The 18,780-nt window shown below is 56.0% G+C and overlaps 1 protein-coding gene across 1 annotated transcript in view; it reads right to left on the bottom strand.

The window, feature by feature from the left end:
- Positions 1-18,780, bottom strand: part of LRP5 (LDL receptor related protein 5) — an 87,519-nt gene that overhangs the window by 10,616 nt on the left and 58,123 nt on the right. Inside the window, exons 11-17 of the mRNA XM_040255212.1 lie at positions 18,317-18,640; positions 15,914-16,113; positions 11,393-11,601; positions 9,746-9,936; positions 8,916-9,125; positions 5,876-6,001; positions 2,103-2,339 (exon numbers count right to left, since the gene is read on the bottom strand). Coding sequence (XP_040111146.1) covers positions 2,103-2,339; positions 5,876-6,001; positions 8,916-9,125; positions 9,746-9,936; positions 11,393-11,601; positions 15,914-16,113; positions 18,317-18,640 — 1,497 coding nt within the window. The remainder of the gene's footprint in view (positions 1-2,102; positions 2,340-5,875; positions 6,002-8,915; positions 9,126-9,745; positions 9,937-11,392; positions 11,602-15,913; positions 16,114-18,316; positions 18,641-18,780) is intronic.

Below are 18,780 nucleotides of genomic sequence, written 5' to 3'. Positions count from 1 at the left end.
GACGCAGAGCAGGCAAAGGGACCCCTGCGAGGACCAGCTTGGGGCACCATCCCGGCCAAACCAGCCTTCACCCTCCCCTTGATGACCCCCCTTTCAAGGCCTGTGAAATGCTGGGGATGGGCTGGCAGGGAAGAGACCTCAACAACCCAGGGAGGTAATTATTCACCAGGATCCTACCATGGGTCAGGCTTGCAAAGCACCAGACCTCCCACAGCCTCTGAGCCCAGGCTCTGTCCCAGGTCATGGGGTCAGTGGATGGCCCACAGGAGCCAGGCTCCTAACCAGGCGGGGCAGGGGACAGCTGATGTGCCTGCAGAGCTCCGGGGGTCAGGAAGCGGGGGCAGAGCTCAACCGGAAAGGCAGAGGCCGGCCACGCAAGCAACTGGTGCAGCTCTCAGGCTTTCGGGGGAAGGGGAAGAGAAAGGCCAGGTACTGCAGCTGCCACTGCTTCCCTGCTGACCTGGAAAGGGCCCCGGCCCCGTGAGGAAGGGAGCTGTGTGGGGGCTCGCCGGTCACCCGCCCCCAGTACTTCCTGTCTACGCTCCCCACCTATCCCTGCCCAGGCGCCCCACTATAGAAACTGGAGACAAGGAACCCTGTCCGTGCAATGAGTGGGCAGATCTCCTGGTCACCGAGCAGGAGAGGAAGCTTCTGAAATGGAGGGTGGAACCCAGAGCCTGCACCAGGGCCTGCTGTTCTCCCAGGGCTTCCTTCCACCAGGACAAACTCTTACAGTGGGAGGAGGTGGGGAGTGGTTCCTAATCAGGGCTCCTGCCACCTGCCGAGATCTTGGCCACCAGACCGAGCTGGGGCCAACAGTGTAACGCAGGCCTCAGAAAACTCTTCTGTAAAGAGACAGATAGGTCTCTACAGTAACTACTCAACTCTGCTGTTTTCATGCAACACCAGCCTCAGACAATACGTAAATGAATGAGCCAAGCTGTGTCCCAATAAAACTTAGGTGGCTTAAGTTGGTAAAGAATACCAACTTACCCTGGTGCCTCAGATGGTAAAGAATCTGCCTGCAATGCAGGAGACATAAGAGACAGGAGTTTGATCCCGGGGTCGGGAAGATCTCCTGGAGAAGGGCATGGCAACCCACTCCAGCATTCTTGCCTGGAGAATCCCATGGACGGAGGGCTACAGTTCATGAGGTCCCAAAGAGTCGAACATGACTGAGGTGACATAGCATGCAGCCCAAACTTTATTTACCAAAATAGGGTGGCCTAACCCTTAGGCCACAGTGTGCTAATCCCTGGTCTAGTCTCCATCAAGTTCTCAAAGGGTCTGTGAGCTGGAAAGACTTTACGACTGCAGCTTTATAGAAACATTTGGGGGAATGAACCCCAGGGCTTCATCTTCCACAGAATGGCTGCTTATCATGAGTGGCCAGGGAAGAGATAAAATCTGAGTTATCCAAGTACAGGACCCAGTGGCTATGGGGGTAGCAGCTAGAAAGACCTATTAACAGCTAGCTCAGTAGCAATCAACACGGGGCCGTGGGGCTGACAGTGTGTGGCAGGAACCAACCGAGAAGGTCATTTATAAAAGAAAAAACTCAGAGGGAGCACAGACATTTGTTTCACTGTCACGGTCTAAAGGAAGATCCTGCTGGTCAGAGTGGACCCAGGCTGACCAGACAAATCTCTCTGTAACTCCTGGTTCAGTGGGATGCTAGAAATCATCCACAAATAAGCATTAACCCACAGACTCGCTGGTGGAGGACAGCACTGCCTTTGGGATGGGAATTAACCAGGGTGTAAACCATGGAAAGCAAGCTGACTAATGCATTTGTCTTGGATTTCTGTAAAATTCTTGACTGAGGGAAGGCAAGATAGATTCTCATAGTCCACCTTCATGCCAAACTGGTAGGGCAGACGCCAGGAGCCTTCAGAGGGCCTAAAACTAACATTTTTTCCTTCCCAAGCTGAGGAGCCTTGGCAAAGCTTCTACAGTGACCTTCCTCAGGTGCGGCCTGATAAAGCCCAAACTCCAGGAGGGCAAGGGGGTGCCCGAGGGGATGGGCGGAGCCTTACTGGGGCGGAGCCGGAAGGGCGGGGCAAGGGGCGGGGCCAGGCGGGGAGGGCGGGGCAGGGCCTCACCATCGCAGTCTGCCTCATCCGAGCGGTCCTGGCAGTCGGCCTCGCCATCACAGCGCAGCCGCAGGTCCACGCACTGGCCTCGCGCACAGGGGAACTGTGAGGCCGAGCACACTGGGCAGCCCTCCTCGTCGCTCTGGTCGTCACACTCGGGGAATCCGTCACAGCGCCAGGCCCCGGGGATGCAGTCGATCTCCCCAGTAGCGCAGGCGAACTGGTCGGGGGAGCACGTGGGAGGCTCTGCGGAGCAGAGAAAGACCATCATGGGCGCCGGCTTTGGGGCAAAAGCTGGGCGAAGCACGACCGGCTTTCAAAGCGGAGAATACGCTCCGTTCATATATGCTGTATCCACCTCGTCTCCACTGCCCTGCGTCCTGTCTGCCTTTCCACCTCCAGTCCCAAGAAGGCCATGAAGCTGTCAACCCAAAGCACAGGGTGTGTGTGCAGGGCCTGGCTACACCGGCATGTTCCCTGCACCTCCGCCGGAAGTAGAAGGGTCAGAAAGCCAGTGGTCAGCACCCACACCTATTACACATTTGGGGCAATGGGGCTAGAACACTGTGAGTGCCAAGAGAGCCCACGGGCATGCTGGTGGGGGCTGGTGGAGGACCCAGGCCCTTCACTGAGGGGTGGGCTGAGGAAAGGCAGGTGGTAAGGGTACCGGAGGGGGAGCAGAGTCAATGGGGAGGGGGTCTGAAGGTTCCCTGGTGGAGGGAGTCATGGAAGGGTGATGAGCTGAGAGGGTGAAGGACAGGAGATCTGGGGCCACCTCCTGCCAGTGGCCATGGTAAGTCAACCCCCTCGGGATCCACTTCTCTACTGCAGGCCAAGCGTGGACAGTATTGCTCAGGGAGGGGCACTGTCCTGGAGGCCTGGACACAGACGGGCATGATGAATGCCAGGGCGCCAGCAGAGGCACTCAGGAGCCCCTTCCCCAGGGTCCTGCATCATCTCTCCCTCCTCTGCTGGAAAGTCACAGAAAACTGGAGGCCCAGAAATCAGCCCAAACTCCATTTCAAGTTTAAGAACAGTCATCAACATCCATAAAATCTGATTAAGGAAAAAGGTATTGGGAGTTCCCTGGTCGTCCAGCAGTTAGGACTTGGGCCCTTCCACTGCTATAGCCAAGGTTCGATCCCCCAGGGGGGAACTAAGATGCATAAGCCACAGAGCATGCCCCCCCAAAAAAAACTTTAAAAGACATCAACTTCACAAAAGCATTGATTTCATGATGTACTAAGACTGTCAACATTTCGAATCCACGTTCCTCCCCCATAACTGCGGGGTCCACACTGGACTGAACGGGGATGGGAGATGGGGGAAGAGTTGTGAGCAAAAATGAACACATCCCCGCTGTTCCCACTGGGTTCGGCCACAGCGGACACTCACGGGACAACGGATGTGTGCGCAGTGAGCTGCCAAGGAACACAGGGATGCTGGCCACGGAAAGCTGTGCGTGGACAGTGGCCCAAGCCCCACTCCTGAACTCCAACCAAAGGCCCTGTGCCTTTGACTGCTGTTTCCACTGCCCGCCCGCCCCCACAGCCCAGCCAGGAGGAAGAGGGTCCCGGTGGGGCAGGCTCTGATTTCCCGAAGGGCCCTAGTCCTGGCAGATGTTGCTGGAGAGCCAGGACGTGAGGGGCCGGGGTGTGAGTATGTGTCCATGTGTGCACGGACGTGAGGTTGAACCCAGGCTCTTCTCAGCAGCTGGGCAACCTGAGGAACCTTCAACCTCCCAGGGCCTCCGTTTCTTCGTCCCTAAAACAGAAGCAGCCTGCCTGGGTCACCGCTTCCTCCTGGAAGTAACAGAGCCGGGCAAGCATGTGCGTGTGTACGTGCGAGGGTGAGTACGTGCGTGTGCGCGAGCGTCCGGCTGGGCTGGGCTCGCACAGCAGGGGCGCTGCGGAGCACACCCTGGCATCGTGGGCCACGCCCTGCCCGTCTGGGTCACTGCATGAGGCACGAGGCTCCATGGCACCTCCTGGGGACCTCCGTGAGCCCCTGACCTTCTGAGAGCCCCCAGAGAAGAGACCAGGGAAGAATGGAGATGGGGACACAGTGAACACAAGCCTTTTAGGCCCTGAGGAAGGGTGAGAGAGGGCGTCCTCCCATGGGGAATCCCAGGGCTGGGGTCCCAGGGGGAGCTGGGCGCTTGGTGCAGCTCTCTCCCCAGGCCCTGTCTCTTCCAGGGCAGTCTGGATGTCTGTGCGAGCTGCAAAGCCACTCTCAGGCCACAAAGTCATGTGGGCCCTGGGGCTGGAACTCAGAGAAAGGCCACCAGGAAGCTCAGGAGAGCTGAGGTGTCCCCACCAGCGGACAGTCATCAAAGGGCCCCCCTCTTCTTGGCCAGGGTCTCCGGGGTTTACAGTGATGAGGTGGGGCAGGAGAAAGCTCCAGAGAGACAGGCCTGTGGTCCTGCTCCCTGAAATGGGCCATGTGTGGGACAAGGCATGGGGATGATGCGGGTGAGGGTGAGAAGTAAGGAGCAGGGCAAAGACCGACCCCCTGGAGCTCAGAGGACAGGAGAGGAAAGGAGCACAGGAACAACACACCCAAGGTCACCTGGAGGACCTGCAGGAAGAGGAGAGGAAGCCTGGGAACTGAGTTTCATCACGGTAACAATGACAGTTCAGTCGGTTACTCCTGCCATCCTCACGACTAGTGGCAGCTGGCATTCCCGTGTGCCATGTGTCAGGGACCATGCAAAGCACTCGGTGACTAATAACAACCCGTCAGATAAATGCTCTCAGTTTCTCTGTTTCATAGAAAAGGAAGTAGAGGATAAGAGAGGTAAGTGAGCAGCCCAGGGTCACTCAGCTGGGAAGTGGCAAAGCTGGTATTAGAACCCAGGTCTGACTGACCCTAAAGCTTACATTCTTAACCACTCCCCATGCAGCCTTTGGAAAGAAGAGGGTCAAGGGTAGAAGGAGGGAAAAAGACAGAACTACTAAAAAAATTAGACAAATTCACTTTTGGGGATTTCAGCGCCTCAATCAGTAACTGACAGCACAAGCAGTAAGGAAGGATACAGACAACCTAAACAGCACTATCCCTCAACTGCATCTAACCGACATTTAGAGAAACACTCCACCCAACAACAGCAGATGACATAGCTTCTCAAGCTCATAAGGAGTATTTACCAAGGACAGGCCACATGCTGGGGAAGAAAACATATCTGAACAAAGTTAAAAGGATAGAAATCATATGTGTACACTTAGACCACAATAGCATTAAACTGGAAATCAGGAACAGAAAAATAGCTAGAAAATTCCCAACTATTTGGAAATTATACAACACACTTGTAAATGACACCAGGGCCAAAGAATTACTGAGAACAATTTAAAAATATTTGAACTAACTGAAAATGAAAATACAATTTTCAGTTATCAAAAATTATCATTTATCAATTTCATTTATCAAAATTTGTTCAGTTCAGTCGCTCAGTCATGTCCCACTCTTTGTGACCCCACAGACTGCAGCAAGCAGGGCTTCCCTGTCCATCACCAATTCCTGGAGCTTGCTCAAACCCATGTCCATTGAGTCGGTGATACCATCCAACATCAAAATTTGTGGGATGCAGCTAAAGCAGTGCTTAGAGGGAAATTCAAAGCCTTGAAATGCATGTGTTACAAAAGAAGACAAATAAGACAGTCTGGCTTGAACCCTGGGTGCCACAGGGACTATGGATTTTTTTAAAATGCCAGGCAACAACCTGGCAGGCAGAGAACCAGGTCCCTGTTCAGTGTCCCAACAGAAAGTGCCAAGCTCACACCTACCACCACAAGTCAGCAGGTTCTGCAGGAGCACGAGGTGGACCGGGCATGAGCATCGCGGCGTCCCATCGCCCTTGGCGACGCAGATGTGAGAACAGCCTCCATTGTCGCGGGCACAAGGATGGGCTGCTGTGGAGAGAAAAGAAGGAGGGGGTCGGTCTCCAGTCTCAGGACTTCAGCCTAGAGGAGGGAGGCGGTGAGGGCCAGGCAAGACCTGGCACTCCTACAGAAGTGCAGTCAAGCCTCTCACTTCATTCCTAGGGCAGCCAGGCGAGTCTGTTTCTGTGGACACTGCATTTTGCCAATGAGGAAGCGGAGGCCAAAAGCACATCTAGAACTTTCCTGACATCACACCCCAGCCTTCCGCACCAGCTCCCACCGTGCCCACAACCATCATGCTACACTGCCCGCCTGTGTGTCTCTCATGGTGTAGTGGGCTAGTGGTGGGCCCCCCAAAAGATATGTCCACATCCTAATGCCTGGAATCTGAGAATGTGACCTTTACTGGGGAAAAGGATCTCTGCAAACAATGTGATTACGTTAAAGATCTTGAGATGGGGTCTAATTCTGAATTATCTGGGGGGGCATTAAATCTACTAAGTATCCTTATAAGAGAGCACGTAAGAGGTGAGGGCTGCCCAGGTGGTGCTAGTGGTAAAGAACCTGCCCGCCAGTGCAGGAGACATAAGAGATGCAGGTTCAATCCCTGGGTCGGGAAGGTCCCTCGGAGAAGGGCATGGCAACTACTCCAGTATTCTCGCCTGGAGAGTCCCATGGACAGAGGAGCCTGGTGGGCTACGGTCCTTGGGGTCGCAAAGAGTCAGACACAACTGAAGCGACTGAGCATGCAAGCAGGCAAGAGGTAAAGATGGGAGAAGGCCATGTGATGGCAGAGGCTGCAATGATGCAGCCACAGGACACCTGTAGCCACGAGCCGTCCTTGTCATCCCCCTGGTCCCCACCCCCTCAGCCCCCTCATTCCCAGCCTCCACAGAGAACACAGCCTTGGAGGCACCTCAACTTTGAACTCCCGGCCTCCAGAACTGGGAAAGAACACATTTCTGTTGCTCTAAGTCACCCAGTTTGTGGTCACTTGTTAGAGCAGCTGCAGTAAACTAATACACGTGGAAATTAACGTAGTAAAGGTGGTGAACCCCAGGAACCTTGAATATTTCAATTCCATCAACCTCCTGTGCCCAATCTCTGGACAATGGTTAGGTGCCTGGGAGAGTGGCTGACCTCTAAGAGGAAATGGCAAAGAGCGCTCTGCTCCTCACCCCTACCCCTGAAGGCAAATCATGGTTTTTTTCTCCTCCATCTCAAGGATTAGGTGTTTTTAAAATAGTCATAGTTGAGAGCAGGGTCAGCCAACTTTTTCCATAAAAAATGAGAAAGTAAATAATTTTGGCTTCACAGGCCAGGCCACTGGTTGTGACTCCCGGTCAGCCAGCTGCAGGGCAAAGGCAGCCAGGATGACAGGGACCCACAGGCTGCAGAGTGCCACCCCTGGTTTAGAGGTTAGCTGTGGGATCGTGTGCGGAAGCAGGATGGGTGGCCCACGTCCCAAATCAACATGGCAGAGCCCACCGAAGGACTTCCTGTGCTTACCCAAAACGAGGAGCCTCTCCATGTCACCCCAGAGCCCGCACACTGGTGCTCACAGACACGTCCCTGGTTTCCAACCTCAAACCTGCTCACTGAACATTTCCTGGCCCTCCTAGCCCCAGTTCCAAGGGGCTGCCGGTCAGTGCCCCTAGCTTTCTGCCGACACCAGCAGGCAGCGGGTCTTGACCTTTGGGCTAAGCATTCACTGTTCTGACCATCTGTCAGTGACACCCAGGAATCCGTGACTTGGCTGAGCATGGACTAAGAGGCCAGATGAACACAAGCATGCTAACCCATAGGTATGGGGCGCCTCGGTCATCTAGAAGCTAGTTTCCTGGTGACTTCACTTATCTGGGACCCAGCTGATTACCATAGAAACTGCCACGGAGCAGTCAACAAAGAAGTGGCCGGTTCGGAGGTCACGCCCCTGATTCTGAGCAGGAAGCCTAACGGAAAAAAATTCAAGTGGCTAAAGCATGGGCTCTGGTTGCAAATTCAAGCCCCCTTGTGTTTACCGGCTGCCAGACAGGAGAAGTAATACCCTTACTGAGTTCTACTTTTTTCAGCTGTAAAATATAATCTCATTTGAAATTATAAATTATTGTGAAATAACATATATAATGTAATATATAATATTACATTATAATATATAAAATGCAGTGTGGCCAAGGCAACAGGCCGACAGGGATGGGCTGGGGTGAGGCTGGGCAGCCCCAGGGCCTGGAAGGCAGCCAGACCATGGGTGTCACGAGACAAGGACAGAGAAGGCCCTGCTCACTCAGCTGGCAGCCCGCTGGGCTGCATGTCATAATGAATAAAGAGAGAAAAGCAAGAAGACAGAGACAGGTAGACACTTAGACACACACACCCCTCCACATCCACATATAGCCAAGGACCGGGTGGAGGAACCAGAGGTCCTAATTACGGACATCCCTCCCTCAGGCCGCCCGACTCAGCCAGGCTGTGGTAGGCAGAATCCTAAAGTGCCCCCCAAATTCCCCACCCTGCTCCCCAGCTGGGGAGGATGTGATGAGCTGTCATGCCCATGGTTTTATCACCTTTCTTGGCGGAGGGACATACAGATATAATTAAGGTTACTAATCAGTTGATTCAGTCAATCTAAAGGGTGATTCATCTAAAGCTGGGCCAAATCTCATCGCAGGCACTTGGAAAGCAGAGTGGGTTTGAGAGCTAGAAACGGAAGTCAGAGCGGTCCAATCTGTTGCTGATGGAGAAGGGGATGGGGTGGGGGCCTGAGGGTGGCCTCTGATGACTGAGACTGGGCCCAGCCAAAGCCAGAAGCTGGAGCCCTACTCTCGCCTTGGTCTGCCCTCCTCCCTTTCTCCAAGGGGGCCAGTCCAGGGGTTGCTGTGCTCCGTGCAGAGGCGTTCCCTCCCCTCGGGACCCCGCACACCCCCACTGCCCGCCCCCCACGTACAGAACTCCTCCAGACTGATGTCCTCCACAGCATGAATGCCGGTCAGGTGCGCGACACGGCCCTGGATTCGCGTCCGTGCGTCCCCCGTGGTCTTGTCCACACGCTCGATCATCTGCTGCTGGCGGTCAGTCCAGTAGAGGTGCTTGCCCAGCACGGTCAGGCCCACGGGCTGCACGATGTTGGCGTCCTCCAGGGTCAGGCGGTTGGCCCCTGCGAGAGGGATAAGCGGCCCCTGAGTGGCGGCTGACCCTGAGAGCTCAGCCCATGCTGGCTCTGGGAGAATGGAAGGCTGCCAGGAGCCTGGAGGATGCCGGGCTCAGACTGGGCACACTCCCTGGAAGCAGGCAGACCTGAGACCTCCTCTCAGTCAGCCCTGCTTCCACCTGGGTTGGACTTGTGACCGCAGCCGTGGACCCAAGTTGCTGATCCCCTGAAAACACAGTGCCACCCCTTCCCCCAGCCCACCCCAACTTCTGGCAGAAAAGCCCCTCCAAGCTCTCATTCTTGCTCCTCTCCAGCCCAGGGGCCCCCAGACAAAGGCAGCCATGGCCAAGCAGCTGTAAGCGTGGATGCTGGATTCCTGCTCCACCTCACGCTGGGGGCCCCGGGCAGCTGGCTCACCCTCTTTGAGCCTCCCTGGACTCTACCAATCAGGAATCATTCAGGTCCCACATCCTGGAATGTGGCTGGGAGACTGTATGTGCCTCCTCGCAGCAGGCCTCCGACAGACTGTGGCGTATGACCGATGATCGGGAAGGCAGGCGTTCCCAGCGGGTCAGACAGGGTGGCTGCCGAGAGACCAATCCCCAGGGAGGCCCCAGGGCTCGTACCTGACAGGTCACAGCTCTCGATGCGCTTCAGGTCAGCGTCCACCCAGAAGAGCTTGCCCAGCGTGTTGTCCACCACGAGGGCCACGGGGCGGATGAGGCCCGTGGTGAAGAGGACCTCGCGCTCCGTGCCGTCCAGGGCGGCGCGCTCGATCTTGGCGGCACGGTCCTGCATGTTGGTGAAGTACAGGTACCTGCGGAGGGCAGCAGTGAGGACCTGCTGTGTCCTGCCCGTCCTCAGCCAAGCCCCAGAGAGACCGGCCCCGACCCTGCAGACATCCAGCAGGCGAGCAGCCGCATGACCCCACTCCTGGAGGTGAGAGGTCACACCCTGGAGGGGCTGGAGAATATCCCCTAAGATCTCATGGCTGCCTGGAACCTCGAAATGTGACCTTACTAGGAAACAAGGTGTTTGCAGATATAATCAAGGGTCAAGATGAGGCTACTCCTGGGACTTCCCTGGTGGTCCCGGGTGGTTAAGGCTCTGAGCTCCCACTGCAGCGGGGGGCACAGGTCCAATCCCTGGTCAGGGAACTAAGATCCCGCATGCTGTGCAAGGGCCCTCAACCAGTGAGAGTGGCCTTAAGAGAGAGAGAAGAGGCCATGGGACACAGAGAGGAGTCCATGTGATGACATGGACAGAGCGGAGGGACGCGGTCACAAGCCTAGGAGCACCCAGGGCCCCCGAAGCTGAGAGGCAGGAAATAGCCTCCCCTACAGACTCTGGCGGGAGCACGGCCTTGCTGCCCTTGACTCTGGCCCCTGGAACCACAGGAGAACAGGCCTCCGTGTTTGAAGCCCCCGGTTTGTGGTCACTTGTGGCGGCCCCTCCTCTGGTTCCTGAAGAACCACCAGCACTGACTGAGCCCCTGGGTCCTGCATGGCTGGTACGCCTCACTCTCTTCACCAGGAAACTGAGTCCCTGGGAGGTCACGTCACACAAGCAGTAAGTGATGGAATCGGGATTTGAACTCGGGTCTGCACACCAGCCCCTGGGTAGAGGCTCCAGGACACAGTGCCTGGACAGGTCTGACTCTGGCTCTGAATGGCCAGCCCTGTGGGTATCTGGGGTGACCACCACGCTCCTGCCTCCCACCTCCAAATGCTCCTAACCTCATGTCTTGGGGCTTTGGGTGCCCCCCCTGCCCTGGTCCTTTCCTCCAGGACCCTCCACATCTTTCCACATGTCTCAGCCTACCAGAGAACCTGAGGGCTGACAGTCAGAGCGTCAGGGAGCTTCAAAGAAGGAAGAAGCTCCCAGTCAGGTAGTGACCTCCCCATGGTGGGACCTATGCAAGTGAGTAACTTGCACCACCTGTGGCTGTACAGGGTTCAGATTCGATGGGATGGTCCGAGACCTATGAACCAGAGCTCACATCCTGCCTGTCTCTCAACAAAGCCCCACCCCTGCACAGGATTTCAGTCCAGGCCGTCTCTGGGCGTCTCCGCCTCCTCCCCACGACTGGGAATGAGCTGGTGTTTCCTCACCCGCCGACCCCTGGCTGTGGTGGCAGGGACCCTGGGGAGCTCCTGATGGATGGGTGTGTTGGGGGTGGAAGATCCCTCCCGGCCCGAGAGGCCAGCATGCACAGGAAGGGCGCCCGGCACACCCCGGCAGGGACAGCACCCCAGCCCGCAGCTTCCCCGCACCCGCGCTCGGCGTTGACGACGATGGCCCTCGGCTTGTCGCGGTCCCCCCGCAGCACCACGCCCATGGCGTCCCCGTTGAGCCGGTGGACATTGATGGTGTTGGTGGCCTCGCACGTCCAGAACAGCGTCCGGCTGTAGACGTCGATGCTGAGGTCGTGCGGCTGCCTGTCCGGGTTCTGGCTTTGGCCCGGAGAGGTCAGAACGAAGGGCTGTAAGACGGTAAAGAAACGAGCATCCGCTGGAAATGCGGCGGGGAAGGCGGAGGCTTCCGCCCCAGTCCACAGCAAGCGTCAAAATCTCAACCCTGTTTGGAACCTTTCCTTTCCAACCAGCTATTGTCCACACATCCAGCTAAGAGTGAAGGGGCTCCTCCGACAGCCTCCAGAGGAGTTCTCGCCATGAGCTCTGGGCCAGGCCTGGCCACTGCTGACGGCACAGGACCCAGATGGTAGCCACCCTACCCCGGCTGGCCAGCCCAGGCCTGCTCACAGAGAGGGGGACCTCCAGGCGGCCAAGAGGTCAGCCAGGATCGCAGGCCCCCGGCTCAAGGCATCTCCTCCCTTCTTGTTTCCTTAGACCCAGGCTTTTGGATTAAGACTCTCAAGTCTTGCTGGCTTTTAAAGTACTCAGGGATTGATGCTGAGGCTGAAGCTCCAATACTCTGGCCACGTGATGTGACATGTTGACTCACTGAAAAAGACCCTGATGCTGGGAAAGATCGAAGGCAAAAGGAGAAGGGGGCGGCAAAGGATGAGATGGTTGGATGGCATCACCGACTCAGTGGACATGAGTTTGAGCAAATTCTGGAAGTTGGTGAAGGACAGGGAAACCTGGTGTGCTGCAGTCCATGGGGTCACAAAGAGTCGGACACGACTGAGCGACTGAACAACAACAAAAATTTAGGGTGCCAGGATAATGGGTGTCCAGCTTGGAGGTCCCCCTCTCCGTCTCTTCCCTGAGGGCCAGAGCTGGGGGTGGGGCTCAAAGGCAGGTGAGGGTACAGGGCCACCCCGAGGTGTATCCTGGGAGCCCAGGGGCAGTGGAGGCCCCTCTCAGAGGCTGTTATCCCTCTGGGTCTCCACCCCGAGCCTCTCCCGGGAACTCTGCCCGACTTCATGCTATCCGCTGCATCTCAGGGATGAGCCTGGCTCTCAGAGTCACCGACAGAGAATCCCTTCAAGGGGGGACCTCATTTCATGAACTGATGCTGGAGGAGGAGCACCCCTCATCTCCCTCCCAGGCCAAAGCCTGACTCCCTGGTGGATGTGGTCCCCCTGGGTGCTCGGGTGACTTGACCTGGTGCAAAGGGGCTTCCCAAGCTCCTGGGCTGCTGCCACCAACGGTCTGGATGAAAAGCCCCTTCTCCTGAGAAGGGCATCATTTTCTAATGATGCTCTGACCACAGTTCATCACAGACCCTCTTTATGTGCCTCTTTTCAGGCGTTAATAAAACAAGTCACCAGGGAGGGAAGAGGCAGCTTGCAGGCAAAAGGAAGCCCCCTTCCCTAGGCCCAGCCTCTAGGACCCAGCTGGAGAGGAACTCCCCACCCTCCCGGCCCTCCACACCCGGCAGCCTCTGGTCCGGCCCTGCTGGGCAGCTAGAAGTGTGCCACTCGCATCTGTGCAGGCAACAACGTCCACATCCTGGGAGCTGTGGGCCCTAGGAGTCAAGCATCACCTCCAACCAGCACCTTCCTCTCTCAGGAGCCACGGAGCTCTGTGCCAAAGACCACAGACCAGTGTAGCTGATGGCCTGGGAGTAAAGCAAGATTCCAGCCAGCCCTGGCCAGAGTCAGGCTCCCCGTGAAGGGTGGGTATGTGGGAGCCAGGCACACATTCATCAGAACCAGGGGAGAAAAGCGCATGCTGTAATAACACGGCGCCCACATCCCTCCCCGGGCGACAGGAACGAAGAGACCAACCTTACACGGCCGGCCGCTTTCATAAAGCCTGAACTCTGGTTTTAACATAAGGAACAGCACAGTGCCAGCGCCAAAGGTCTTAACAGAAGCCAACTCAACGTCGCCATCAACAGCCCGCCCCCTCACAGTACAGGGTGGTCCTTAATCAAGGGGCCCAAAGAGGATGCAGCCCGTGTCCACTGGTGGGTGGACGGATGAGCAAAGCGTGTTCTGTACACGCAGTGCGATGTTATTCAGGCTTAAAGAGGAAAAAAATTCCAATACCTGCCATGATGAACCTCGAGGTCACTGTGCTCAGTGAAATCAGCCAGTCACAAAAGGACAGACATCGATCGTGCGGTTCTAACTATATGCAGGACTTAAGAGCTATCAGAGTCACAGAGACAGAAACCAGGATGGTGAGTGCCAGGGACGGGGAGGAGGAGGCGGGTGGAGAGTTAGTGTTAACAGGGACAGACTGTCATCAGAGACAGACAGTGGTGACGGCTGTTCAACAGTACGAATGTACTTAATGCCACAGAGCTGTACACTTAAAAATGGTGAAAATGGTTCATTTTATGTAATGTATGTTTACCACAACGAAAGAATAAAATATTAAATAGAAAAACAAAAGCCGAGTAGATAATAATGAGCTTCCCAGGCAGTACTTGTGGTAAAAGAATCCGCCTGTCAGTGTAGGAGACACAAGAGACGCAGGTTCGATCCTTGGGTCAGGAAGATCTCTTGGAGAAGGGAATGGCCACCCACTGCAGTATTCTTGCCTAGAGGATTCAATGGACACAGGAGCCTGGTGGGCTACAGTCCAAGGGGCCGCAAAGAGTCAGACACAACTGGGCACGCAACTAACAGTGAACAACACCGTCCTTGGGGTGGGGGTGGTGCTCCAGATAATCAAAGCCACAGGAAAATGGAGTTCAGTAGGGAGGGAAATGAATGTGATCTAGATTAAGTGCTCTTAAACGGGCCTTATTCTTCAAAGTCCTCCCCCACCTTTGCAGACACCATAAAAGAATGCAAAAGAACGCCTCTCCCTGGGACTTGAAGGCAATTTGCACCCAGCAACTTTCTCAGCAGGGAAGCCACAGTCCATCAATTAACACTTCATGTTCTCCAAAGGACTCAAACTCACTGTCACCTGAGCCTGGAGAAAGATGAAAGAAATCCATTCCCACCATCTTCCCCAGGCTCTGCTCCCATCTGGGGATAGCTGGAGCTTCTGCCACGCACCAGGGACACATACAGTCAAAGGACGGTTAACCTGACATTGTTGCTGGATGACGTATTTCGTGCTGCCCAGCTGTACAGGCAGCCCTGGTACCCAGTTTGAGGCAGGGAACAGAAACACTTAACATTACAGGCAGGAGGATCTTCTGAAAATCCCTCCTGACAGAAAACAGTCCTGCTGCCATGACAGTACCAAGACTCCCCCATGATGACATAAGCCAGTACAGTGACTACTTGGTCAAGAAAGAGACGGCTGGGTTCTCTTTTGTGAAAGGAGCCTTTTGAAACTGGCATGGCCAGGCAGGCGTGTCCTACTGGGGTTCCGGCCACAGTTCCCTGTCACACGGCTGGATACACCGGATGAGCCCGGAGGCTGCAGCGACAACGTCCTTCCTGGCCTGGGTCACAAACACCAGGAAAGCAGTCAGCTCTGCTCGACTCAGGTTTGGAAAACGCACCTCCGCTCCCATGCTGGGATGTATCAGGGACAACTTCAGCAGAGCGTGGTTTTCGAGTTTGCACAACTCCACCCAGGAGAAACACTAGCAAGTGCAGAGCACGCACCTGGCACCATGCTAAGCAGGGGTGAGTGAACACACACCTCCAGCGCCCCCTCAGACCCCGTGCACCAGGAGCCACACCCTCCATGCTGGGGTTTCAACGCTGCGTCCTATCTCAGGCAACCCTCCTTCCACAGTTTCACCAAAACCCACAAGCCGCAGCCCTCCGGCTCCCGTCTCCTCAGCCAACTTCGGGTCTCTGAAAGGTCAAGGGCCGTATCTGCCATAGCATTTATGTACTGAACCATTTAAGGGGCAGGGCGTGGCCCCTGCATCGCCAGGTTCCTCTCTTTTGCTTGGTTTGTCGTTGATGGAGTTTTGAGAGCTGTGTTCCTAGTCCCCCACCCGCCCCATCAACCCTGGGGTCTGTTCTGCACCATTTTACACAGTGCGGTGATTTTCAGAAACACACATACTGCTTCAGAGCAGAAATGACTGTATACAACTCTTCCGAAATAAAAAATAAACCTAGAATAACCAATACCAACTGTCCTTGTACAAAACCACTGTGGAAAGGGGAAAAAAAAAAAAAGACCCCATGGGGTGTGACGTCCACCAGCACGCTGTAAACAACTGCAAAATCCAGTTTCTACATAGAGTCATCATCTCAGGGTTTCACACGACTCAGCCTGACAGCCCACAAGGACATAACTGGGGCCCAGATCATCACCTACCGCCCAGTGTGCTCCCCGGCACCCCCTCTGCTAAGAAAAGGGGGTGGTGGTGGCCTGGAAGCAGCCAGGGCCAGCTCCTTGTGGAAGTGCACCCCGCCGGCCGCCCCTCCATACTCCAGCACTCCCAACAGGCACACTTGCCTGGGTCCCGTCGTCCTTGGCTCGTTTGATGTTCTGGCGCCCGTCCACCCAGTAGATGAACTTGTCCAGCGGGTCGTAGTCGATGGCCTTGACGTTGCGCAGGCCGTGCAGCGGCAGGATGAGGTCTGGGCTGTGCTGGTCGTCAGGAATCATCCGACTGATGGCACACTTCTGGCTGAACAGCAGGAAGGTGGTGGGCGCTGGAGGGGGGCAGACAGGGGAGGGGCCGCCGGTCAGTGTCAGAGCCGAAGAGGGAGGGGCCGGGGAGGATGGCGTCGCATGCTATGCTAAAAAGTCGGTCCGTGTGTGTACCTATGAGATGGACGTGGAAAACGGCTGGGAAGACAGCCGATTCTTGGTGGGGGCGGGGGAACTATGAGGAATTTGACTCTCCGTGTTACACGTGTCTGTCGTTTCAGTATTTTATTATAAGTGTATGTGTTATTTTAAAACTAGATATCCATTTCTTTTTGAAAACATTTACTTGGCTGTGCTGGGTTTTCGTTGCAGCACACTGGACCTTCGTTGAGGTGTGCGGGACCTTCAGTTCCAGCATGCACACTCTTAGTTGATCCATGTGGGGCTAGTGCCCTGACCAGGGGTCGAACCTAGGGCCCAATCATGGCCCTAAGCATCAGGAAAGCAGAGTCTTAACCACTGGACCACCAGGGAAGCCCCCTCATTAAAAAACAAACAAATAGACCTTTTTTTTGATGTGGACCATTTTAAAAGTCTTTATTAAATTTGTTACAATACTGCTTCTGTTTTACGTTTGGTTTTCTTGGCCGAGAGGCACGTGGGATGCTATCCCCCCAGCCAATTCACACCCCCTGCACCAGAAGGCAAAGTCTTAGCCATTGGACTCCCAGGGAAGGCCTCCATTTCTTTTTAGATTATCAAGACTTAAGTCGGAAGGAGGGAAAGGCAGTGAGCCTGAGGCTGTCAAGTGTGTGAGATGCTCTGGTGGCTGTGGGATTCTTCAGGAGCTTCTGTGAGCTCCAGGGAACGGCCGAAAACCGTGTCAACATGAGACCAGGAGGGGGCGCTCCTCGGGGCTGTCAGGACCCAGAACGTGCAGAGGCCACTGTCAGAGCTATGGCTGCGCCACGTGAGTCCAATCGTGGCCCTGGGTCTGCAGCCGTGGGAGCCAATCATGGCCCTGGGTCTGCAGCCGTGGGAGCCAATCATGGCCCTGGGTCTGCAGCCGTGGGAGCCAATCATGGCCCTGGGAGCCAATCATGGCCCTGGGTCTGCAGCCGTGGGAGCCGGCACTCAGCTCACATCCCCTCTCGGGGGTGGATGATCTGCACCTCCATTTGACTCTTCGAGGTTATGGCCCCCCCGGAAATTGGACAACAGGACCAAGGGGAGCCCAGGAGTGGGGAGTCCCAGCTGCGGCCCCAGGCCCATCACGTACCCACCGAGGACTGCCGCCAAGCCCCTCCGCCCTTCGAGGCTGTGGGTCCCTCATCCACACTTTTGGACCGTGGACGCCCAGTCCTCCCAACGCCTAGAGGCTCACACAAGACCCCGGGTGACAAAGAGCTTTGTAAACTGTCTACAGCTGCTCAGAGGCCGAGTTCCAACCAGTGCTCTGGTGATGTCACAGGAGAAAAGCCTGCCAACAGGACACGTCTGTTCTCCCTGTGGGCCGTGGGGAAGTCATGCTCCAGCTCTCCGAACCTTCTCTGAACCTCACTTTTCTGAGTACCGGAATGAAAGAGAAAAGGCCGGCCTCGTTTAGAGGGTCGGTGTGAGGATCACACAAGTGGACGTGAGGCTGGCAGTAAGGGGTCGGGATGGGGACTCTGGAGCCAGCCTGCCTGGATTCAGACCTGGTTCCAAGTCTCACTGCTGTGTGGCCTTGGGTGGGTAACTACGTGTCTCTGTGCTCAGGGTCCTCATCTGTGAAATGGGGACAGTGATGTTGCCTATCCCAGAGACGGAAGGATTGCTGCTGCTGCTGCTAAAGCCGCATCAGTCGTGTCCGACTCTGTGCAACCCCATGGACAGCAGCCCACCAGGCTCCTCTGTCCATGGGATTCTTAGGCAAGAATATTGGAGTGGGTTGCCATTTCCTTCTCCAAGGCTGGAGGATTAAGTGCCGCAAAAAGCATTTGGAACAGTGCCCAAATCTATAAGTGACAGGGACTGTTTTTCACAGCCAAAGAGCCTCCCATGGGACGTGTCAGGGGAGGGCTTGGCCCATCTAATCACATCTTGATGAAGCAACAGGGCTTCTACCCAGCCCAAGCCTCCAGGTAACATCATGCTTATGTGCAGTGCACAACCTGCCCCACTGCCCACGTGCACCCCAGATAAGACGCTTCTCTCTGCCTTACCTGTCAGAGGCAGGCGGATCTCGTGTAGGAGTGAGGGGCAGGAGGAGAGCAAGGCACTTACGGCTGCAGTTGCGGCTGCTGGGGTCCAGGGTGTAATGCGAGGCGCAGCTGCAGCGGTGGCCACTGGGGACGGCAAGGCACAGCTGGCCACACTGCCCGTTGTTGTGCACGCAGTCGTTGAGGCCGTCCTGGCGGGAGGAGTGGAACACCAGGATATCCATCACGAAGTCCAGGTGGCCCTGGATGAGGGTGCGGTTCCGGCCGCTGGTCTTGTCGGCCCGCTCGATGCTGTGCAGGTTCCAGTCTGTCCAGTAGATGTAATCGCTGTACTGGGTCAGACCGAAGGGGTGCGGGAGGTCATCCGCAATCACGACCCGCTCCTGACCTGCGCGGAGACACGGGGGCGCGGCGTCAGCCAGGGCACTGCACGGGCACCAACCCACAGCCTGGCCACCTACGTCGGGCTGGTAAAGCGTGCGAGCACTCTGGGAAACTGGCAGGGCCCACTGAGCCTGGGTGTGCGCC

The sequence above is a fragment of the Oryx dammah genome, unplaced genomic scaffold (assembly GCF_014754425.2).
Source record: "Oryx dammah isolate SB20612 unplaced genomic scaffold, SCBI_Odam_1.1 HiC_scaffold_15, whole genome shotgun sequence".
Classification (NCBI taxonomy): domain Eukaryota; kingdom Metazoa; phylum Chordata; class Mammalia; order Artiodactyla; family Bovidae; genus Oryx; species Oryx dammah.
This window is presented reverse-complemented; position numbering and strand designations above follow the sequence as displayed.